The sequence below is a fragment of the Trachypithecus francoisi genome, unplaced genomic scaffold, assembly GCF_009764315.1.
Source record: "Trachypithecus francoisi isolate TF-2019V2 unplaced genomic scaffold, Tfra_2.0 Lachesis_group2, whole genome shotgun sequence".
Classification (NCBI taxonomy): domain Eukaryota; kingdom Metazoa; phylum Chordata; class Mammalia; order Primates; family Cercopithecidae; genus Trachypithecus; species Trachypithecus francoisi.
In genome coordinates this window covers 26,480,441-26,506,207 of record NW_022681465.1, presented here as the reverse complement: position 1 = coordinate 26,506,207, position 25,767 = coordinate 26,480,441, and the positions used below count along the sequence as shown (strand labels likewise).

Here is a 25,767-nt window from a genome sequence, read left to right as displayed (position 1 = left end):
AGAATGGGAGGTATACTGGGAGTGTTAGTTTAGCTTGGGTACACATGAAGACGTCTCTGAGCTGAGCTATGAGGGCAGTTGAGACCAGCCAGACTGGGAAAGATAGGGGAGAAGAAAGTAGATAAATGCTGGAAAACATTTTAATAAGTGAGAAGTTTTTCATGCCTCCTCAAAATTAATAGACAGAATAGTCTTTAACCCTTTATGTACAAGATAAGAATTCAGTTTTTGATGAAAGTAGCATCTCAGGCATCATGGGGAAGATATGGATTATTAACAAATGGAGCTGGGGAAATTAGTTACTGTATATAATGTAATTCTTGGCTGGTTGACTTTCTTGAAGACCACTGATACCTGTGGGATGGGAATTATGTTGTCTATTAAAACTGATATAGATGAAAAAAGAAAAGTTCTATCATTGAAGTAAATTTTTTCCACTTAATTTTTAGTTTTCTTAATCTGTAGTTTTTTTCTCTATTCAAGATCAGCGAAGAGTTTGTTTTTGATTTATATCTGAACTTACATCTGAAATTTTCCAAAAGATCTATTTATTGAGATATTGAAATAATAAAGTCAAGTTTCCATATTTGATAATTAGATGCTAAATCTCATATTGTCCTGACATCTCAGGCTGCCAAGCATAAGACATAAGGGGCAGGTTTGGCCCATAGCCTCTAGACTGTGGCTAAATCAGGCAATCACCAGAAAGATAAGAAAAAGAACTAATTGTATGCATAGGTCTACTGACAGTAAAGGTGGGACCAGTAGCCTTGAATTTAGTTGTGTTCTTAAAGAAGTGTGGTTTTTAGAAATTTCCAGCTTCTTCATTGTAGGTTCTTGATTTGGGCCTTTGAGAATCTGAAGTTTGATTGGATATTGGGTTTCTTTAGACATTCTAGTAAGTTATCATATTCTTCATGTGAAATTATATTAGTTGGTGATCCCCATGGCAACATAAATTTACTTCTTTAATTTTTGCAGGGAATTTATTATTTGATTTTTTTAATAGAAATTATGTCCATTATCCACTCTGTTACTGGTTATATGATCATGCATATGTTTGAATTATATGTTGTGTTAATGTTGTGGCTTCTATCATATGCTTTGTAGGAAAATAGTTATTCATCCTCTGTGCCTCTGGTCTGCTTCAACTAAATTTGACTTGAGAGTTGGCTGTTAGCTGTAGGCATTTAGTGATGTATGTCCTTTTTAAAGCTGCTTTGCTTGTGTCTGAAATTTTACCCCATTTCCCAAACCATCTTGTTGTAGGCTGGCAAGTCTGTGGCACTTAAGATAGATACTTGCTCAATTTTTTTTTTTTTTGCTTTCCTTTCCTTTTCTTTCCTTTTCTTTTCTTTCTTTCTTTTTTTTTTTTTTTTTTTTTTTTTTTTTTTTGACACAGTGTCTTGCTGTATCTCCCAGGCTGGAGTGCAGTGGCATAATCATAGCTCACTGCAGCCTCAAACTCACAGGCTCAAGCAATCCTCCCACCTCAGCCTTCCAAGTAGCTGGGACTACAGGCATGTACCACCACACCTGGCTAACTTTTAAATTTTATTTTGTAAATATGGGATCTCCCTATGTTGCCCAGGCTGGTCTAGAATTCCTGACCTCAAGCAGTCCTCCTGTCCTGGCTTCCCAGAGTGCTTGAACTACAGGACTAAGCCACTGTGCCAGACCTTGCTTAAATTCTTGACTGTTATGCTTTCTTGGGCACTATTTCAAATTTTTAATTAAGCTTATGATTTTTTTTTTTTCTTCTCAGGGGAAAGTATCTTCTCAAAACAATTTTATTAGGACTAGGGATCTTGTTACCTGGTATGGTATTATGGCAAAGGAATACCCAGTAGACAAATAATGATACTGTTAGAGCCTTTCACTCAGTAATGAAAAATAAACTGTATAGCCTATATTTCACCTGAATCTGGAGCAAAGTGCTTTATGATGTTATCTGTATTCCCAGAGTCGTGTGGTATTTACTAGCTTTACCCTTGTTATTTTTTAGGGTAGTTTGAATGATTAACTTATCAGTGTCAGAAGGACTAAAGTAAATATTGATTTTTTGATAAAAGTATATTGAAATAAATAATGAGCTTAAAATGACAGCCTTCCGATAAATACTCATCAAGCATATACTCTGTGTAAAACACTTTGCTATGTGCTCTGCAAGATTCAGAAATAAACCAGATGTGGGCCGGCGCGGTGGCTCACACCTGTAATCCCAGCACTTTGGGAAGCTGAGGCAGGTGGATCACCTGAGGTCGACAGTTCGAGACCAGCCTGACTGACATGGAGAAACCACGTCTGTACTAAAAATACAAAATTAGCCGGGCGTGGTGGCGCACGTCTGTAATCCCAATTACTTGGGAGGCTGAGGCAGGAGAATCGCTTGAACCTGGGAGGTGGAGGTTGCAGTGAGCTGAGATCGCATCATTGCATTTCAGCCTGGGCAACAAGAGTGAAACTTCGTCTCAAAATAAATAAATAAATAATAAATAAATAAACAAACAAACAAACCAGATGTGGCATTTGACATTAAGAATCTTTGAGGCTGTGTGGGAGTTTATATCCTTGTGGAAGGAACCTCCAGAATGACCTGCGTGGTTTTTCCTACAGAAGGGCAGGGCTCACCTGAGACACTGGGTGCTATCTTGAGGTCTTGAAGTTGAAATTCATTCACTGGTTTAAAAAAAAATTTTAACAACTAGTATATATACTGGTTATATTTAAAGGCTGTTCTTAATGTTTATGCTTGTTTAGTTTTTTATTTGAACTTTTCTTATATTTGTTAATGTGGACTCTTGTTATTTTCTCTCTAGTTTAATAGAAAATGGTCAGCTTGAAATTGTGACAGGTGGCTGGGTTATGCCTGATGAAGCCACTGCACGTTATTTTGCCTTAATTGATCAACTAATTGAAGGACATCAGTGGCTGGAAAATAATATAGGTATGTATTGGTATATTCTTTATTTGGGCTATTTTGGACAGTTAATTTTGGGGAATGTGAGTGAGTCTCTGTCTTTTTTTTTTTTTTTAATAACTATTTTCCCTGTTACTCATTATTGTTGAATAGTTCATTCTTCTTTAATTTATGATATTTCTTAGCTCATAAACTAAGTTACAAAGATTTACTGTAGTCACTTTTAGGATCATGTACCTTGTTTAATGTATTATTTATCTATATTTTTATTGGTTTTGGGATTTTAATTATATGTTAAGACTTGATGACAAGAGGCGAAAACCTAATTATGGTAGCTTAAGTTTTTTTTTTTCAGCAAAAAAAGGAAAGAAAGATATTTGTTATGTCACTGAGTGTTACAGAGATATGGTAGCTGCAGGTATGGCTGCATTCAGGGATCCAGGGGACTTAAATTATGTTGCCTGGGCACTGTATCTTTGGGTTCTGCTTGTTTTGCTGGGTTTCTTTACAAGGTGAGTAAGATGGCTCTAGGCAGCTGAGACAAATTTTTCCAACCTAGCAACCAGGAGTTCTCTTTAAAATACTTTATCTAGTTGGCCCAACTTGAGTCAGTTGCTTATGTCTGAGCCAGTTACTGTGTCCAGAGGTATAGGAGTTCAAATCACTAAGGTCTAGTCATTTTGGTGGAAATGGTCTTGGGGGAAAGGGAATTGTGGAGAGCAGGGTCAGCTGCACCTAAAAAGCATGAGAATGGGTCCTCCATATGAATGGCCCCATGGAATGGGTCCAGTTCAACAGAAGAATTCTGTTGCTACAAGAAATGGGAAAAAAGATGCTAGACTGATAGAATCAGATATCTACTCTAAAAACTTGGGACTAATAGAAAACTGTGATATTTAATATTTACATTTTGTAACATGGTATGTAAATCCTTTCAAATATTTTGTATCTCAGTGTAATAATGTAGTATTTTATGTAAGTATATGTGTTTTTTGTTGAAGTTATTTTTAGATATTTCCTTATTTTAAAAAATTGTCTCTTAGGGATAAAATTCTTCTCATCCCTATTAATTTTTTCTTTACTTTTTATTTTGAGATAATTGCAAATTTGAAGAAATGTGTAAGAATACTGCAAAATATTCTCATAAACCCCTCACCCAGATTTACCAGTTGTTAACATTTTGACACATTTACTCAATTTTTTCTATTTCCATGTTGTTGCAGTGGTGCTGGTATTTATTATTATCAGAACCATTTGCAAGTATGTTGCAGGTATCATGCCTGTGTAGAAAATAGTTAGCGGCCGGGCGCGGTGGCTCAAGCCTGTAATCCCAGCACTTTGGGAGGCCGAGACGGGCGGATCACGAGGTCAGGAGATCGAGACCATCCTGGCTAACACGGTGAAACCCCGTCTCTACTAAAAATACAAAAACTAGCCGGGTGAGGTGGCGGGCGCCTGTAGTCCCAGCTACTCGGGAGGCTGAGGCAGGAGAATGGCGTAAACCCGGGAGGCGGAGCTTGCAGTGAGCTGAGATCCGGCCACTGCACTCCAGTCCGGGCGACAGAGGGAGACTCCGCCTCAAAAAAAAAAAAAAAAAAAAAAAAAAAGAAAATAGTTAGCATAGCAGGTCTGCTATCCTTAGAAAGAAAGACCTTGCTTACAAGATTGGCCCTTGGCTAGTGTCTGGGAACATGGATATCCTAACAATAAGAGTGGCTCACTGTTTTTAATCTGTTTGTACAAACAATGTAGTTTGTGCTAAACAGTTGCATTCCTTCTGGGAGTCTGAATTCTTAGTATGTGCTGAACAGAGGATGCCTACGTGACCAACCCCCAACCCCCAACACTGGACACTGAGTCTGTAATGAGTTTCCTGGTCAACAACGCTTCACACATACTGTCACAGTTTCGTGTTGGAGCATTTAAACACATCCTGTATGACTCCACAGGGAGAGGTCGCTTAGAAACTTGTACCTGGCTTCCTCTGGACTTACTCTATGTGCTTTTTCCTTTTGCAGATTTTTTTTTTTTTTTAATTCAGTGTAATAGATTATAGGTATGAGTACGACAATATGTTGAGACCTGTGGTTTTTCTTAAAAAATCACCGAACCTGGAGGTGGTCTTAGGGACCCTCTCTACACAATGCCCTTTTTCTTAAATACTTGATGTGCTAATCCAAGAATATTCACTTCATAAACCTCAGTTATGAATGTTTTTTATGTTTTTATTGAAGTATAATTTGCATGCAGTGGAATATTTAAATCTTAAATGTAGAGGTCAGTGAGTTTTAACAGATGTACATACCCATTTAATCTATACATTTATTACCCAAGAAAGGTCTCTCATCCCCTCATCTTTCCCCTTGCAGCCAACTGCTCTTTGATTTCTGTCATTGCGGATGAGTTTTGTTTGAAGAAGAATTTATTAATATATGGACTCACATAATATTCTTTTGGATCTTGTGTTTTTTGCCCAGTGTAATTTTTTTCTTAAAACTTTATTGAGATTTATTTTACATAAATTCATAGATTTGTACAACCATCACCACAGTCTATTTTTAGAACTTTTTTCAACATCCCCCAAAGAAACCTCATACCCAGTAGTAGTCACTCCCCTTTCTAGCTTCACCCTTCCCTGCCCCAATCTCAGGCTATCACTAGTCTTTCTGTATATATGGATTGGACTATTCTGGACATTTCACATGGATGGAAGCATGTATGGTGACTGGATTCTTGGCATAATATTTTCAAGGCTTATCATGTATTATAGCATATATCAGTGCTTCATTCCTTTTATTAGCTGAATAATATTCTGTTGTATGGCTATACCACATGTGTTTATCCCTTGTTCAGTTGATGGGCACTTAGGTTGTATCTTTTTTGACAACTATGAATGATGCTGTTCTACACATTTGTTTAAAGGTTTTTGTGTGAGTCTACCTTTCTTCCTAGGGGTAGAATTGCTGGGTTATATGGTACAAAAGTTTAGCATTTTGAGAAACTGTCAAACTTTTCCAGAAGAGCAGTATGATTCTACCTTCTCACCAGCAATGTGTGAGGTTTCTACTTTCTCCGTATCTTCACCAACATTTTTTACTGTCTGTCTTTTTTATTGTAGTCATTCTAATATGTGTGAAATGGTAATCTCATTGTGATTTTGATTTGCATTTTCCTAAAGACTAGTGGTACTAAGAATCTTTTCATGTGTATATCGGCTGCTTATGGATCTTTTAAGGATAAATATATATTCTAATTATTTTCCTATTTTTCAGTAGAGTTATTTGTCTTTTTATTATTGACTTAGAATTGTTTTTATATATTCTGGATAAAAGTTCTTTGTTGGATAGTGACTTACAAATTTATTTTTTTCATTCTGTGGTTGTCTTTTTCACTTTCTTGAAGGTGTCTTTTGATGCGCAAGTTTTAATTTTGAGGAAGTTTTTCTTCTGTTGCTTGTGCTTTTGATGCCATAGTAAGAAACCGTTGTGTATTCCCGAATTATGAAGATGTACTCCTGTTTTTAAAATAGTTTTATGGTTTTAGCTCTTACATTTATGTCAGTGATCTGTTTTCAGTTAATATTTGTATATGATGTGAGGTAGAGTTTCATATTTATTTTTTGCATGTTGATACCCAGTTATTCCAATGCAACTTGTTGAAAAAGATGATTCTTTCCTCACTGAATTGTCCTGGCACACTTCTTAACAGTTAGTTAACTATAATTATGAGAATTTATTCCTGGACTCTCAGTTCTGTTTCCTTGACTTATATTTATGCCAGTACCATACTGTCTTGATTAGTATAGCTTATAGTAAGCTTGACATTGGGAAGTCTGAGTTCTCTAACTTTGTTCTTTTTTTAAACTTGTTTTTTCCATGCGAATTTTAGGCCATTTTATCAATCTCTGCAAAAATATCAGCTAGGATTTTGGTAGTGGTTGTATTAAATCTGTAGGTCAATCTGGGACAATATTGCCATTTTAACAATGTCACATCTTCTGATATATCAACATGGGATGGCTTTCCATATAAGTAGATCATTTTTAATTTCTTTCAACTGTGTTTTATAGCTTTCAGTGTAAAAGTCCCATGCTTTTTTTGTTAAATATGTTCCTAGGCATTTTGTTTGTTTTACTGCCATTATAAATGGGATTGTTTTCTTAATTTCATTTTAGGATTATTCATTGCTAGTATGTAGAAATACAATTGATTTTTGTATAGTGATCTTATATCCTGTCACCAGCATGAAGTTTTTGAGATTCATTCTTGTTGTGTATGTTGGTAATCCATTTCCTTTTATTACTGGGTAGTATTCCATTGATAGTCCAGTTTCCTGTTGAACATTTGGGTTGCTTTCACTTTTGAGCTATGGTGAATCATACTGTAATAAACATTTGTGCACAGGTCTTTTTGTGGGCATGTTTTCATTCTCTTGGAATGAAATATGTACTAGCACTAGAATTGCTGAGCTTTAGGATAAGTGTATGTTGCAGCTTGTGTGAACTTTGAAAGAGTTTTCCAAAGTGGTTGTGCTATTTTATATTCCACCGACAATGAATTTGAATTCTGGTTGTTCCACATTTTTGCCAATGTTTGGTGTGTGAGTCTTTTTTCTTAGAACCATTCTAGTGAGTATATAGTAATATTTCACTGTTATTTTAACTTGCACTTCTATGATGACTAATGATGCTGAGTATGTTTTGTTGTGCTTATTGGCCAGTGGTATACCCTATTTTCAAGTTTCTAAGTCTTTTGCCCATTCCTTTTATTTGAATTGTTGCCTTTTTGTTGTTGTTGTTGAATATACTTTAAGTTCTAGGATACATGTGCATAACATGCAGGTTTGTTACATAGGTATACAACGTGCCATGGTGGTTTGCTACACCCATCAACCTGTCATATGTGTTAGGTATTTCTCCAATGCTATCCCTTCCCTAGCCTCCCAGCCCCTGATGCGCCCCTGTGTGTCATGTTCCCCTCTCTGTGTCCATGTGTTCTCATTGTTCACCTCTCACTTATGAGTGAGAACATGTGGTGTTTGGTTTTCTGTTCCTATATGCTGAGAATTATGGTTTCCAGCTTCATTCATATCCCTGCAATAGGACATGAACTAATCCGTTTTTATGGCTACATAATATTCCATGGTGTATATGCACCATATTTTCTTTATGGTGCATATACATATGGTTCCAAGTCTTTGCTACTGGGAATAGTGCTGCAATAAACATACATGTGCATGTGTCTTTATTGTGAATAGTGCCGCAATAAACATACGTGTGCATGTGTCTTTATAGCAGCATTATTTATAATCCTTTGGGTATATACCCAGTAATGGGATTGCTGTGTCAGATAGTATTTCTGGTTCTAGATCCTTGAGGAATCACCACACTATCTTCCACAATGGTTGATTTACACTCCTACCAACAGTGCAAAAGCATTCCTATTTCTCCACATCCTCTCCTGCATCTGTTGTTTCCTGACTTTTTAGTGATTGCTATTCTAACTGGGGTGAGATGGTATCTCATTGTGGTTTTCATTTGCATTTCTCTAATGACCATTGATGATGAACTTTTTTTCATGTTTGTTGGCTGCATAAATGTCTTCTTTTGAGAAGTGTCTGTTCATATCCTTCGCCCACTTTTTGATGGGGTTTTTTTTTTTTTGTAAATTTGTTTAAGTTCCTTGTAGATTCTAGATATTAGTCCTTTGTTAGATGGTTAGATTGCAACAATTTTCTCCCATTCTGTAGGTTGCCTTTTCATTCTGATGATAGTTTCTTTTGCTGTGCAGAAGCTCTTGAGTTTAATTAGATCCCATTTGTCAATTTTGGCTTTTGTTGTCATTGCTTTTGGTGTGTTAGTCATGAAGTCTTTGCCCATGCCTATGTCTTGAATGGTATTGCCTAGGTTTTCTTCTAGGGTTTTCATGGTTTTAGGTCTTATGTTTAAGTCTTTAATCCATCTTGAGTTAATTTTTGTATAAGGTGTAAAGAAGGGGTCCAATTTCAATTTTCTGCATATGGCCAGCCAGTTTTCCCAACACCATTTATTAAATAGGGAATCTTTTCCCCATTGCTTTTTTTGTCAGATTTGTTAAAGATCAGGTGGTTTTTATATATTTTGATAATCTTATTCTTGCATGAAGGCATGAAATCTTTTTGATGAGCTTTCCAGTTTTGTTAGCAAATGTGCCCCCTTTATAAAATTTTGGATTTTTCTTATATCGTACCTTTTCCTAAGTTTGCCTCTTACCCTCCTTTTAACAAGTATTGCCAAGAAAAACTCTAGCAGGACCCTGGGTTCCTTTTTAAGTCTCTCCCTTGTTCTCACCTCCTTTCATATCAAAGTTTTTAAAAATATAGTTTACACTCTCTCTTTTCTACATTATTCAGTCTCAGTGACTCTTTATTCCATTACAGCTAGGTTGTTACCCCTGTGGATCCAATGGTTTTGATATGGAAAAGATCACCAGTGATGTGTTATAATTGTTAAATTGAATGGACACTATAAACTCTGTAACATCACTACACTGTCTGATACTGATTTTTATCTTTTTTGTAAGCTTATTATGTCCTCATTATTTGGACAATACATACACCTTTTTTAAATTTTATAACTTTTGATGTAATGTTTAACTTATAAAGGTGACATCATAGTACTTGGGAAGGACTCCCATATATCTTGTACATTGATTCACATGTATATTTTTCTGAATCATTTGAGAGTAAGTTGGAGGTACTCTAACTGTACCCTTATCTCTAAATACTTCATTGCTTATTTCCTAAGAAATAAGGACACTTTTATATGTAAATAGAATGAAGTTATCAAATCAGGAATGTTAACAGTGATACAGTAGGACAGTTTGGTCCACAGGCTGTATTCAGATTTTGTCAGTTATTTCAATCGTGTCTTTTATAAGAGCCACTTATTTATTTATTTATTTTTACATTTTATCCTCTGTGAAAGTGGGATATATCTTTAATCAGTAATTCGCATTATTGGTGTGAGCCAGCTGTGAGAAATCACTGGCCCCTTTCTAGGTAGAGTGAAAGCACCAGCATCATAATGTCTTAAGATTTAATAAAATATGGTATAATTATTTTGGCCAGTTCTGCTGCTGTATCATAAGATGATTTGGGGCTTTTGTGAGGTGTAAAAGACATAATGTTGGGGTTGGGAAATGTAAGTTGAAATGAGTTACGTTACTTTTCTTTATCGTGTAATAGTTCCAGGGTTATCCAGCTCCACAGATCACAGGACTGTGAGATCCTTCCAGGAAGGGCCCTGGTCCTGTTTATTCTCTACCTCTAGTTAATGGCAGTGGCTTTATAATAGGTAAAAGATGTTAATGGCTAAAAGATGGCAGTGTTTATTTCAACTCTAACTGATTAATTTCATTGAGCATCTCCTGCCTATGTGGATGGGCAGTGGCACAGCCCTCCCTTCCTGATATCTTGCTGGGCATACTTGGCAGAGGATAATGCTGGGTACGTCCTTGGTCTGATATCTCTAGGAGACTATACAACATTGATGAATCTGAATGTGTTATGACTTCTTTTTATTTCATTTATCAATTTAAAAAATAACACTTACATCTTTATCCACAGGAGTGAAACCTCAGTCCGGCTGGGCTATTGATCCCTTTGGACACTCACCAACAATGGCTTATCTTCTAAACCGTGCTGGACTTTCTCACATGCTTATCCAGAGAGTTCATTATGCAGTTAAAAAACACTTTGCACAGCATAAAACGTTGGAGTTTTTTTGGAGACAGAATTGGGGTATGTAGGGTTTGATGAAAGCTGATCCCACTTGGCCTAGATACTGTTTCACAAGGGTTATGAACTCATGCCACTATGGATTTTGTTCTCTGCCAGTCTTGAAAAATCAGGCAACGTAAAGATACTCACTCTTGTAATTATTTTCCCCATGTACCTGTGTCAAGATTCTTTTAAGTAATAATGCAGATATTTATAGAGCATAGAAGAATATTTTTATGACTAAAGAAAGTAGATAAATATAAGGAGTTAGTATTTTGCCAATAATGCTTTCTCTTGCTTCTGTTTTAGAAAGCACATGTTTTATCACAAATTTGAATATGCATTAGAACTGATACCAGTCATATATCTTATATTCAGCCAGTTTTCCTTCCTTCTGTCTCTCTTGTCTCTACATCTTGTAAGAATTGCCTTTTAAAGCCTTAATCCTGTCCTCCTAAAACAGCTCTAATATCAAAATGCCACCTGTTTCCACAGTGTGTTCTGTGGCCACGCAGGCATTCTAAGGATATACTTCTGCAGCTCTTTATTAGGAGAGAGGAGACAAGGTCTAGGCCTCTTGGGAGGCCTTTGCCTTTCTCAACCCCCATTTAATTCAGACTACCTTATTTTCTATTTATCGAGCCTTTATTATGGGCCATGTATTCTGTTACCTCTGCTTTATATTCATTCTCATTTAATATTTTTAATTTTTTTTTATGGTGAAGAAATGGAGGCTTAGATATGAGAAGCCATTTGCCAAAAATCATATAGGTCATACGTAGAGAGCAGAGATTTGAATCTAGTTCTGTGTAGTTCCTGAAGCCCAGGCTCCTAACCTCTGTCATTGTGTTCTCAGTAAGATTTCATCTGAAAGAAATATTTAGTTTATAAAACAGTGTTTGAGAAATTACTGCATTACATTATACTTGTTTTCTTGTATAATCTAGACCCCTTAAGTGTTTCAGAAAAATCATTTGTAAATCTAGACAGTAACTTTCTTATATGTACTCCTGTTTTTTCAGTAAGGAAAGCATTGGCTATACAGTTTCTTAATTCTAGAAAATTAAACCTGTAGGGAGAACAAGAACTTGTATACAGGGGATTGCATTCTGTGTAGTTTGATCAAATGCTAAGGAGCATATTAATTTGAAAAGCAAAGAACTGTTAATTTGAAGAATCCCTACTTAAACAATTGTCCATGAATATCAGTTAGTAAGAAATTATTGAGTACTTAAATATTTAAGTACTTAAATTTAATATTTAATATTTAATATTTAAATATTGTGCTAGGAAGAAATATTGAAAACATCCTTGCATATAGGGAAGTTCCAGTCTAATTTGATAAAATACAGATACAGCCAAATGTAGCAGATAAAATTAAGTATGTAAATTAGCTGCAAAAGAGTAGAGCATAAGGAGAATTAGTGGGGTATGGAGTATGTCCTTATCCATAGGAGAGAAGAGTTTTAGGGCTTGTGACAACCTTTTGTGACGACTATATGCTCATAGCAAGCATTAGTGACCAGCATCTACAGTGTCACAGTTTTGAATATGATTCAGTGAAACGGCTGACAGCACTGAAATACATAGATTTTAATAATTTTAAATTTGGAAAATAACGGTTAATTATTTTAACTAAGTTGATAAAACTGGAGTATTCTAGGACTTACCTGATAAATTTGAACATGTTGCTTTTTAAAAAATGTTTTCAGATTAAGTTGAGCTTGTTCATGTGTTCCAGTTCTTAATGAAGCAGTTATTTTCACTTACTAAAAATGTAAATTTGTTTTGTCTTTCTGTTACATAAGCAATACATACTCATTGCTGAAAATTGGAAATCCATACATAAATAAAGGGCGGAGGGTTATTTAAAAGCTCAGGATCATATTCACAAAGATAGTTTTTAACTACTAGTTAGGTCCTGCAGTCTCACTTGTTGATAGGCTTCTCACCTCTCCAGGCCAGTGGTATCAACATGTGATAACATTGTAATTTTAATTAAAAGTAATTCTGCATCAGGAATCAGTGCTCATTTTCCATATCTTATTTGTTTTGTTTTTATTTTTGTTTCGCTTTCTGAAAATTACTTTTTCTTTTCCTGTGCTGCTTTGTTGGTGAAAAGTTCCATTGACTAACTCATTCTTGGTAAACATGGGGTGAGATTGTAGATTCTCCGGGGTTGCACATCCTCTCCTCACCATAAGAGGAAATTTTCTCCAAGAGCGAATTTCTCCAGTGTTTTTATAAGTCTTTGTTCCACACTTCTTCCTTTGTTCTTCCATCCCTTTTTTACTCTCTTCTTCTTCTCACCCAGCCTCTGCAGCTAATATCATGGTATCTCTCAGTGAATCCTGTTACCTGAATTGGAAACAGATACGGCAGGAACTGGCAGCTAGGGATGGACGTGGTTTTGGATGAGCCAGTTGTAACTTTTACTACTGTTCAGTTTGTATCCCTCCAGGTCAGCTGGCGCTGATTCATGGTGGGGCTTTCCTGTCTCTGCTATGCTTAGATAGAAGAGGTAGATAGAGACTGAGATGTGTGAGTATCTTCCTTCAGACAGGTGGCCATTAAATGCCACTGGGATATGTGTACTGGAAGTTAAAGGGGCTGCTGATTTAGAATAGAGCTAAATCAGCATGCTTTGTGTAAAGTAATGACATTTTGAATATTTTTTGGGAAAATAGTTTTTATAAATGCAGGTTTGTGTGTTGGCTCTTTATTTTAGATCTGGGATCTGTCACAGATATTTTATGCCACATGATGCCCTTCTACAGCTATGACATCCCTCACACTTGTGGACCTGATCCTAAAATATGCTGCCAGTTTGATTTTAAACGGCTTCCTGGAGGCAGATTTGGTTGTCCCTGGGGAGTCCCCCCAGAAACAATACATCCTGGAAATGTCCAAAGCAGGTATGAAAATGCGTATTTCATAAGACAACGTCTTGAATAAAGTAGCCACTCAGCTGCTAGTTGCTGAAGGGTTAAACAAATGGGCTTCAGTAGCCAACATTATCCTCGTTTGAAGTATTCATTCAAACCAGATCTAAAGCAACTTAAAAATGCCAGAGCCTTGACTATGCCTGTTATGTGTTACATTTTAATGGAAAGTGAACATTACTAGATCAATATACAATGGATAACCTATAATACACTATTATTACCATCTCCTTTGCCCTCATTATAAAAGCCTTCTACTGTGTTTGATTGATTTCATATACTTTTGTTGATAATAAAACTTCTGTTCCCTATTGTACAAATTGGTAAGAAAAGCAATTCAACTGCAAAAACACATTTATTGAAATGGAACACATAAAGAATGTAATTATCTGTTCCCTTAATAACAATTTCAATAGTAGTGAATGCTTCCCAGCTCTGGTGTATACACATCTTTGCATCATTCTGATGTTTTTGACTTATAGTAAACTTTAATTAGGAATATTTATACTTAAATACATTTAAATAAAAATCAAAGGTATGAATCATTTCTTTAGAAGAAAATTGTGCTAATGATGGAAGCATCTCATTAAACCAACTTACATGTAGTTTCTAATATTGGTACTTTTAAGTTTAATTTCTTCACTTACAAATTAGTGTATTAAAATAAAACATTGTGGTGTAATATAAAAACATTAAACTGCTAGGAAAATAATATAGCCCATTAAATTAATTAAATAAATAAATTTTTGCACTATTAAATCAGTTTATTTTAAAAAGAGAAGTCACTTAAAAAATGTGTGTTAGGAAGAAGGTGAAATGAGATCTTTTTACATTCAATGAGTCCTTAGAATCACAAAGCAGATACTCTTTGTGAGCCTTTTGCTGTGGCAGACATGAAGGTGTTTTAGCATAGCAGCCTTCTTAAAGTCATGGAGCCCTTCTGTCAAAATCTGACTTTAATAGTTGTTTAGAAAAACTGCCCAAGGTTATGGATTGACTTGGTTTCATTTTCTTGGTTCCTACAGCCATGAGAACCAGTGAGGAATTCAGAACAACCTGCTTTCTAGTTAGGGTTGGGCTAAGTAGGCATAAGAGAATAAGCCAGTATATTGTGTGGCAGAAGGTGTAATGAAAAGGAAGGGTTGAGTGTAGGGGCATCCTGGCCTGTGTAGGTGGGCAAATAGCTGTTTATATTTACAGGTATTTACACTACTCTCTGCTCAGGTGACCAGGGATGGGGAAGTTGTTACAAGTGAACCAGATGTTTCAGCTGGGGAGTCCCAGTGCATTCATAGTATTGTGAGCCCTTTGTTATTTTTTGGGGGGGCGGGGGAGTTGCTGCTGAGAACCTGAGGCACATTATTGAGGAAAAGAAGGCTTTTTTATAATCCTTTTGCTATGTCATCTAACCTTTCAGCAGTTGTCCCTCAGGATGATACCTTGTGCTCAGTTAGTTCCAGTGGTTCTGAAAGTGATTTCCAGGCACCTGGGGGCATACTGTTGAATGAGTCTATATAATACTTAGAGATTTTTTCTTTTTTAACTTCTTGGCCGGGCGCAGTGGCTCATGCCTGTAATCCTAGCACTTTGGAAGGCCAAGGCGGGTGGATTGAGCTCAGGAATTCGAGACCAGCCTGGGCAACATGGTAAAACCCCATCTCTACTAAAATACAAAAAAATTAGCCAGGCATGGCAGCGTGCACCTGTAATCCCAGCCACTTGGGAGGCTGAAGCAGGAGAATTGCTAGAACCCGGGAGGCGGAGCTTGCAGCAAGATCGCCCCACTGCACTCCAACCTGGATGACAGAGCAAGACTTCTTCTCTAAAATAAATAAATAAACAAACTTCTTACAAGTCTTGAAATGTTAACTCTACTGGTTACCTCAGATCCATATATCACCTTGTTTTTGACCTGATGATAAACTGAGATAAAACACAGGCATTCCATCTCATTGGCTGCTTTCAAGCTCCCCACTTTTTTTGAGACAGATTCTTTTTCTGTCACCCAGGCTGAAGTACAGTGACACAATAGCTCACTGCAGCCTCCATCACCTGGGCTCATGCAGTTCTCCCACCTCAGCCTCCTGAGTAGCTGGGACCACAGATACATGCCACCATGCTCGACTAATTGTTTCAAAAAACTTTGTAGAGATGAAGTCTCCCTGTGTTGCCCAGGATGGTCTCGAACTCCTGGGGTCAAATGATTCTCCTGCCTCGTCCTCCCAAAGTGCTGGGATTACAGGTATGAGCCACCATGCCTACTAGCCCTGTTCAACTTTTTAATATCCCAAAGAAAATGAAATTTAACTATAATGTACAGATGGCATCTTTTGATATGTCCAGCTCAGCAGGTTCTTCTACTTTGCAAGTAAAGAAATATGATTCTTAGTCAAGTTCATTTTTGGTCAAGTACTATATATTTTAAGTTGGCCTTTTCTATTGACCATCACATAATGTTATGTTTTAGGGATTTTCTTTTTCTTGGTTACAGTTAAGTTGACATTTCTTACCTGGTAAAATAAATCAGGAACAAATTGCATCTGTATGTTTTCAAATGTGATGTTGAGTCAATTGATCTGTTATTGGTTCACCATATATTTAGTGAGTGTCTTCTTCTTGCCAGGCATTACAGGCTGGTTACTTGGGTTTCCCGGTGTTGACACTTTCTGGACAGGCTTGAGAGTTAGGATAGATGTGAAGTGTTAAAGGCATGCCATTGACGTTTGTGATTTCTTTTCTCTATATGTGTTTTACACGTATATATGCAAGATGTGGCATATCTGATAGTAAGCCCTTTTTTATGCTGGCTGCCTAGGAAATCTAGTTGGAGCTTAATTATGTCTTGTATCTATGATTTATATATTTGATTTTTTTTACTCATTTTTTTTTTTTTTTTTGTAACCTTCTTTCTATGTGGAATCTCATTCTCCATGTGTTTTTTATTGTAAGTAACCTGAAAGTGTTTTGGCAAATGTGGAATGTTAGCAAATTACTAGTAAAGATAAAGTAATGTGCTAATGCCAGAAAACTAAGCATTATATGTTACATAAGGACACTGGGGTTATATTTTGCTCACCAAGGTATTATGTTGCTGCTAAAATTTTATATTTGCAGTGCATTTTCAGAGATTATAAATGTAAAAAGGACCATATGAGATTTAGTTAAATGTTTTTAATTTTTATAAAATGCTTCATTCCATCATTGGTGTTCTTTGAAATACTTTCATAAATTTTTATATTGTGAATTAGAATTTACTTTTGGATGATTCTTGAAGTGAAAATTGGAATACTAAGTATAAACATACTTGTCATTTAATCACTAATTTCTTAAGCTTTGTCTTTGTAAACATTGTGAACTGCTCTGGGTTCATCCACTTGTATAATTTCATTTTCACAAGCCCTTTCTCTTAGTTTGTATTCTCAGACTTTCTTAAATGATGCCCTAATTCAGTGATTTCCAAAGGATATTCAGGAGAATACTATAATAGAATATGAAATATAAAAGCTATTCCATCAAGCTATTGGTTAGAGTCTAGAGAGGTAGAAACCAAAATAGCTAATTCAACTCCTAATCCTTATCTAATGGTCAGTATTGAAAATCTTGACAAATACTCAGATTATTGGTGGCAGGTGACAAGTGTGTTGATTTTTTTTCTTTAGAAGAGGAAATATGACTCTATAAAATGTTATAGATTAACATTTATTCTCTTTTGGTTTTGTTCAAAGTGCACCTTTTTCTGTGTTTAATCAAATAATTTTAGATTAGAGAAAGGAATATTAAGACAAAGCAAACTTCAAAGTCTGTATATGTGGGAAATCCTTATTGTCTTACCAGATAAATTATTTAACACATGTGCTATCTGGTATTCAATCTCTGTGACTGGGCTTTAGGAAGTCATTGGTATCCCATTTATTATATGCCAAGTTGGTATATGACCATATTTCTCCAAAGATAATCCATTGGAAACCTATGAGTTTTTCCTACTGATAAGAATTTATGAATATTTTTAAAGGATAATGAAAATTAGTATGATAGATTTTTTAAAAATCTGTCTTTAAATTATACTAACTTTGCAGGTAGATAAAATATGCAATAATTTATTTTAATATACTTTTGAATTTGGTTATTTCCTTTTTAATCAGTTGTCACATTCAGTTTTTCTTAGTCAAATTCATATTTTCTGTTTTTTTTTGTTTTGTTTTGTTTTTTTTTTTTTTTAGGGCTCGGATGCTACTAGATCAGTACCGAAAGAAGTCAAAGCTTTTTCGTACCAAAGTTCTCTTGGCTCCACTAGGAGATGATTTCCGCTACTGTGAATACACAGAATGGGATTTACAGTTTAAGAATTACCAGCAGCTTTTTGATTATATGAATTCTCAGTCTAAGTTTAAAGTTAAGGTAAGGAGAAAATATTTATGATTCCATATTTGAAGTTGAGCCTTTATTATTAAATGAGACTATAAACAGAAATCCTTAGCTTCTTTGTCCTACATCACAGTGCTTCTTAGAATATATAATTCTTGTGTAAAAGTATAATCCATTAGGAAGAAAATTATTATATGCTATAGTTCCATATCTAATGTTGTCCTGTTCCTATCACCGCTTGAGGATTAAAGAGGAATTTACTTTTATGTGATTGAAAATTATGTGATTGAAAATAGTTGTGATATTTAGTCTTCAGGGACGCCCAGTTTTTGTTGTTGTTTTTTCTTTAACCAACATTGAAAGTCTGTTATTTCTCTCTGACAGCTGCATCCTTGTGATTTAGTAGCATGACTGGCAGATGCAGATGAACATGTCATGAATTTTGCAAACAAATGTCCTATGTCCAGATAATACACTAGCATTTGTTTTTTAAGTGAGAAGACTTCTAAAATTAAGCCTATGGTTCTTACTCTTTTTTTTTTTCTTATGGAAAATTTAAAATGTACTGTGAAGTTCTGAAAATAGCAAAAATTGTTCCCTTTCTCCCCATATCCATGACTCAGCTACAACATTCTTCAACTCAAGACCACTTTTGTTTCAGCCATGCCCCACTGCTGTCTCATTCCTCCCCACAGGGTTATATTGAAGCCAATCTCAGATTTCATGTAGTTTCATCTGTAAAGATTTCAGTATGTATCTCTAAATTATAAAGTTTCTGTTTGAAAATATAACCGTAATACCATTATCACACCTAAAAAACTAACAGTAATTTCATGATACATATCTGGGCAGATTCAGATTTTCCTCATCTCATAAAAAACAATTCTTTTAACATACAATTTGTTTGAGTCAAAATTCAAGCAATAAATCATATATTGCATTTGATCAATAAGTTTTTTAATTACAGAATTGATTTTTTGTTGATACATAATTATATATATTTATGGGACACCTATGAATTTTGATACATGCAGAGAATGTATAATGATCAAATCAGGGTATTTAGGATATCTACCACTTCAAACTTTTATCATTTCTTTGTATTGGGACAATAGTCTTTTAAAGTCTTTTTTTTTTTAATGTGTGTTAGAGACTCTACATAAGAAGATTAATTATTCAGCGTGTTTATCATTTTGCATATTGACCTGTAAAAGTAGAACATATGTGAAAATACTATAGAAAGGAAGTGATGTTACTGTTTAGGAAATTTGAAAGCTGATGGTAAACCATAGTTTAGTAAGAATTCAAGTTTATTAAACAAACCTAAGTAATATCAAATAGATAAATAAACCTAATAAAAGATCAAGTTTATTCAGGATCATTACAGCTGAATTTTTATCAGATTATGAACTAGGATCATAGAGATATGTTTAAATTATCCCTGTATTTTCCTGAGAGATGATGCTCATACATGAATATATGGTCAGAGGAGGGGGTTTATATATGAGTATCTTATCTGTAATTACATCTTACTAGGAAGTGGTTTTGGAGTTCATAGAAGCACCTGGTCTCCTGTCTGACTGAAAAAATTAGACCCTGATTTTATATTTTACCTATTTCCTCCTTTGCCCATTAGAACAGTTTTTTTAAAAAGTAGTTTTAAAAATTGAAGTGCCACATACATAGAATAAGTGGACACACCGTAAGTGTATATAGAATTTTGCAAGTTTAAAAGTCTTCATGTAACCGTCATCCAGATTAAGGCTTAGAACTTTTATTGTCCCTCAGATCTCTTTCTAGTCATCACCAACTGCTGCAAAAACAACCACTGCTTTCACATCTGTCACCATGATTACTGTTGCCTATTCTTGAATTTTATATGATGGGGACTATACACATGTACTTTGTGTCTGACATTTTCGTTCCACATTATGTTTGCGAGATTCATCCATTCTGTTGCATGTAGCAGTAGTTCATTCCTTTTTAGTGCTGTATAGTGTCTCTACATTCATTCTTTGATGACTATACCACAGTTTATTCTGTGTATTGTTATTGGGTATTTGGGATTGTTCCCAGTTTTTGTCTGTCACAAATAAGTCTGCTTTGAATATTTTGTCCATGTTTTGGTGACTTGTTATGAGTTTACGTGGGTATAAAATGGGATGCGATTTTTCGGCCATTGAGTATGCACATATTCAGCTTTAGTATATATTGTCAAACTATTCCAAAATAGATGCATCAGTTGTTGTGTTGTATAAGAGTTTCAGTTGTTCCACACCCTTTCTTAGTTTGTATTGTCAGAATTTTTGTTTTCTATTTTTATCCTTTTGATAGATGGGATGGTTTTATTTTTTATTTCTCCCGTGGTTAATCAGGTTGAGCCTCTTTTCATATGTTTATTGCCATTTAGGTATCCTCATTTGTGAAGTACCTATTTAAGTCTTTTGATGATTTTTTAATTAAATTGGGTTGTCTGTCTTTTTCTTGCTGTTTATAGCTCTTTGGTACATTTGGAGTCTATCTTTTTTCATGTAAAAGATATGCAAATGTTGTCTCCTACTATGTAGCCTGCATTTTCACTTTCTCATGCTGTCTTTTGATGGACAGAAATTTTTAATTTTAATTAATTAAATATAACTATTTTTCTTTATGTTTAGAACTTGTTCTGTTTAAGAATTTTTTGTTTATCATGTGGTTGTGAAGCTACATTCTTATGAAGCTATCCTCCAGAAGCTTTATTGTCTTGCCTTCAACATTCAGGTCTATAATCTATCTGAAATGGATTGCTGAGAATTGTGTGAGGGTAGGAATCAAGATACATTTTGGCTTATATAGTTATCCAGCACCATTTATTGAAAAGACCATACTTTCTTCCACAGCACCACAGTGTTATCTTTGTCATTAATCATGAATGAGACTGCATTTGTGTGTGGGTCTGTGTCTACACTCTCTGTTCACTTTTGTTGGTCTATTTGTCTCATCTCATACTGTCTTAACTATTAATACTACAGTTTTGTAATAGGTTTTAATATCTGATAGTAAAAGTCTTCCAGTTTTGTTCTCCTTCCCGAGATTGCATTGGTTACTGTTAGTCTTTTGTAGTTCTACATAGGTTTAGGTCATCTTTTAAATTTCTACCAAAAAAAAAAAAAAAAAATTGAAGGAGATTTTGATTGGGATTGCATTGAATCTTTGTTTTAATTTGAGCACAAATAACTACAATTATTGGGCCATCTAATCGATTAACATGGTGTATTTTGTGTATTAATGCAATTGACTTTTGCATTTTAGTCTTGTATCCAGTAACTTTGTTAAATTTATTTATTATTTTTAGTTATTTGTGGATTCTCTTTGGATTTGCTATGTATGAATAATGGCATATTTATGTCTTCCTTTCCAAAACTTTAAATCTTTCAATTTACTTTCTTACCATGTACGATGGCTGTGTCCTCTAGTATAATGTTGAGTAGGTGTGGTGAAAGCAGACATAATTTTCTAAGAGAGAAAACATTCATGGGTCATAATGTTAGCTGTAGAATTTTGTAGGTTTCCTTTATCAGATTATGGAATTTTCCTTATATTCTTCATTTACAGAGTGTTTTTTTCATGACCAGATACTAAATTTTATTATTTTCTTCTTCTAGGACATTGCTTTCTGTTAGGCCTTTATGTCTTGTGCAGTGATTGGACCAGTACCCCAAGATGAAAATTTGGTAGAGTATAGGGTCCACCTTAATTCATTTTCTTTCTCTCCAACATTTTTGTCCCTTAAGTTCTGGCGGCTTTAGTTCTTTAATGTCTTCAGAGCTTTTTCTTTCTATAGTTTATCTAGTTATATCTGTTTCTTATGGGATACTTAAAGTTACTTTGAACTGGAAGCATACATTTATTTTCTTTTAATGAAATGGGGAATAAAAGTAAATAACTCAGTTCAGATGTTTGAAAAATTGACATAGAATAGCCAAGACAGTCATTTTGCCATTTGATCATCATTTAACTATTTTTGTAATTTTTCTTATGTGTTGTCCAGGCTGGAATGCAGTGGCGTGATCTCTGCTCACTGCAGGCTCCGCGTCCCAGGTTCACGCCATTCTCCTGCCTCAGCCTCCCGAGTAGCTGGGACTACAGGTGCCTACCACCACGCCCAGCTAATTTTTTTGTATTTTTAGTAGAGACGGGGTTTCACTGTGTTAGCCAGGGTGGTCTCCGTCTCCTGACCTTGTGATCCAACCGCCTTAGCTTTCCAAAGTGCCAGGATTACAGGTGTGAGCCACCGTGCCCGGCCAGTTGTAAGCTTTTTACTTAGAACCCTATTCACTGTAATGTGGATAGACAGAAGTTATGTAATATGCTCAAAACACATGTCAGATAAGTGGTAGAGATGGAATTCAAACCTATACTATTGCTACCTTGAATCAAAATGACTTGCATTATCTGTGTTTGTGTATGTGTGTGTGTGTTTGTGTTGTATGTATGTGTGTAGGAAACAACAAAATCAGTATCTTTTAAAAGGAACACATTCCCTGTTAAATAATCTATTTATTTTTGACAGGACTGCCTTTTAATACCTGTTTACAAGATTTGGTATAGTGTTTCTTTTTGTCTTTGATTTGTAGAATAGTTTGAACTCATAAAAACAGATTTCTTACTGCTGATTTAAATAATTAGTCAGAAAGACCAGTGTGTTTAAGCAGCAGACTTGCCATCCTTATCACTCTTTGTGTTTAACTTCTACTCAGTGTTACCTACTGCTAGAGTAAGTCCATTTTTTTAAAATGACCTGCTGTTCTTAAAGTCCCTTCTCCTTCACAGAACTCAACTAGAGGAAAAGGGAGATAGAGGAGGGTGTGATATATGAAATACTTTATGGCTAACAAAATTATTCTTCTAGACTTTATGGCTAATAAAACTGTTATTCTAGACTTCTGGAACACTTTAATAGGTCTTTTATTTTTGCTGCTGCCCTCATCTTTCATTTGTCTGGATTAATCCATGCCCAAATTATTGTGCACTTTGAAATTCTAGCGATATGTAGGAGTTTTCATATTCACTGATTTGTAGATGTAAATAGCTCTTCTCTTAACTGCTGAAGTATATAAGTTTTCCCTTAGTTTAATTTGGGCCTTAGTGCAAGTAAAAAAAAAAAAGTCACTATTATTTTCTTCTCTGCTTCTGATTTTTACAAAATCTGAGCTATGTGTTCATCTTAACTTGGAAACACATCTTAAGTATTTATTATTAACTTTTCCTAACAGTGTAAGAAGTAAATAATTTTAAGGTAGAATGAATAATTGAAGTGCATTTTTTTTAAACTAGATACAGTTTGGAACTTTATCAGATTTTTTTGATGCGCTGGATAAAGCAGATGAAACTCAGAGAGACAAGGGCCAATCGATGTTCCCTGTTCTAAGTGGAGATTTTTTCACTTATGCTGATCGAGATGATCATTATTGGAGTGGCTATTTTACATCCAGACCCTTTTACAAACGAATGGATAGAATCATGGAATCTCATTTAAGGTACTTTTACCTTTCTATAGCTACATCTATTTCTTCACTTTCTTTATGTTATAGTTTTTCATAATATACATCATTCATGTAGTACATTATGTAGTGTTAAGCTCTCATTAAGCACTTAATATAATTGTGAAATTTTAATGCGGTCAGAAATATGTCTCCAAACTATAATCAAATTATTACATAGGTTTTTGTTCTGGAAGAAAAAATAGTTTATTTAATCAGATTTTTAAGGAGTTGTATTCTGCATTTTGTATTTTTCTAATTTTCCTGTGTTATTTGCACACCATATTAATATTCAGTGACATCATCATGAGTGTCTGCAGGCTAGTAATCTGATGGGCTTCTCATGGGAAACATAGGTGAGCATCAGAGAAGCAAATAGGGCCTCCCAGCATTGAAATATGAGCTTCAGAGTTCACAATCCAAAACTAATGTATTTTGTATGTGGGAGAAGTTTAGACTAGGTTTCATCTCAGTTCTTACATACTTATTTGAAGCACATTTCTATAGGCACAGTTATCTGCATTGAAGAACATTTGAAAAAATGATGACTGGTGGGGCAGACAGTGATTGAACATGTAAATGGATACAGAGAAGACAGAAAAGTCCGTAGAAAACATAAAAACACTAAACTGACACTATCCAGGACACCTTTCAATCACTGATAGAATGTTCTATTGTGATAGGTTCTATTTCTGCACTGTCCAATATGGTAGTCATTAGGCACATGTGACTATTGAGCACTTGAAATGTGCCCATTTAATTTTAATTAATTTAAATGTCAGTAGCCATGTGTGGCTATGGGTACCATATTGGAGAGCATGGTCCTAAGTAACAGAGGCTGATTGTTGATAAACTACTCCAGAGGCTCCCAAGGCTTTATCTATGTATAGACCAGTAAAGTAATTCCTTTTCATGTTGAATCTTGATGTTTGAGTTAGATTATACTTACTCTCTTTTATATACTAGTGGGCATTGATTACATTTTGGAAAGGCTTTTTATTAAAAATTACAAATTTTCTTAAGAGTTGTATTTTTATATGGTAGTGTTTTTTTATTGTTAATATTATGCTGCTATTAAATATTACTATTTCAAAAGCCTCACCTTTTACTGTTACTTGTAATATGCCTGAAAAATATCTCATTTTAAAAAGTTATTTTCATTATTATAGATACATATTAGTTGTACATATTTATGGAGTATATGTGATATTTTGATATAAGCATACAGTATATAATCATAATAGTTTGTATATTCATCATTTATGTGTTTCAAAATAACTAAAAGTAGAATTGGAATGTTTCTAACACAAAGAAATAACTGCTTGAGGTAATGGAATATATCTTATTAAATTTAAAATAATGTTTACATATTATAATGTCTATCCATTCTTACCCTACAGAATATCAACCAGTTATCTCTTATACTGTTTTAAACTTTTCTGTTATAAAGTGAAGTATATTCTCAATAATGTAGAGATCCTTTTGGACCACTGAATTAGTGATTTTTAAGTGTCAAGTATTTTTTTAGTGGCAAAAAGAATGTTGGTTTATCTTCATTTATTGAATGTATTCAAGACATTGTAGTTACTGCTAGTAATTTATTTGGAAAATTCTGCTGCATTAAAACCAAAAAACCATACAATAGTTGTGACTTTTCAAATGTATTCATTTATACATAAGTTTGTCTGAAAATAGTAATGTTTCATCCCTCTGCACATTTGTAAAATGTGGATAAAATATAAAAGTATAGGGAAGACAGTATTTCCCAAATCTTCCTTTTAACATTTTAGGATATCTGGATATGCATATGTACTCCTTTTAAAGCCAGGAATATTTTTTTTTTTAAGAGACAGAGTCTCTCTGTTGCCCAGGCTGGCATATAGTAGTGTGATCCTAGTTCACTGCAGCCTCAAACTCCTGGATTCAAGTGATCCTCCCACCTCAGCCTCATGAGTAGTTAGGACTATAGGAGCATGTCACCACACCTGGCTAAGATAGAGTCTTGCTATGTCCTCCAGGCTGGTCTTGAACTCCTGAGTTCAAGTGATTTTCCTGCCTTGGTCTTACAAGATGCTAGGATTACAGGCATAAGCCACCATGCCCATCTGACATCCTGTTTATCATTTTTCATTTTGTATTGTTAAATTCTCCATGTTTGTTATATGTTACCATTCAAAACTGAAACAAACCCTTGCCCTTGAGCTGTTCTTGGGCCATTATATTCTGCCTCTCCTCTCCTCTGAGTGTCCCATTCACCAAC

The 25,767-nt window shown here is 34.9% G+C and overlaps 1 protein-coding gene across 2 annotated transcripts in view; it reads left to right on the top strand.

Moving 5' to 3' along the window:
• Positions 1–25,767, top strand: part of MAN2A1 (mannosidase alpha class 2A member 1) — a 183,816-nt gene that overhangs the window by 62,692 nt on the left and 95,357 nt on the right. For both annotated transcript variants that reach the window (XM_033178955.1, XM_033178956.1), the window contains 5 exons: positions 2,820–2,947; positions 10,526–10,699; positions 13,407–13,593; positions 17,841–18,018; positions 23,302–23,504. In XM_033178955.1, coding sequence (XP_033034846.1) covers positions 2,820–2,947; positions 10,526–10,699; positions 13,407–13,593; positions 17,841–18,018; positions 23,302–23,504 — 870 coding nt within the window. The remainder of the gene's footprint in view (positions 1–2,819; positions 2,948–10,525; positions 10,700–13,406; positions 13,594–17,840; positions 18,019–23,301; positions 23,505–25,767) is intronic.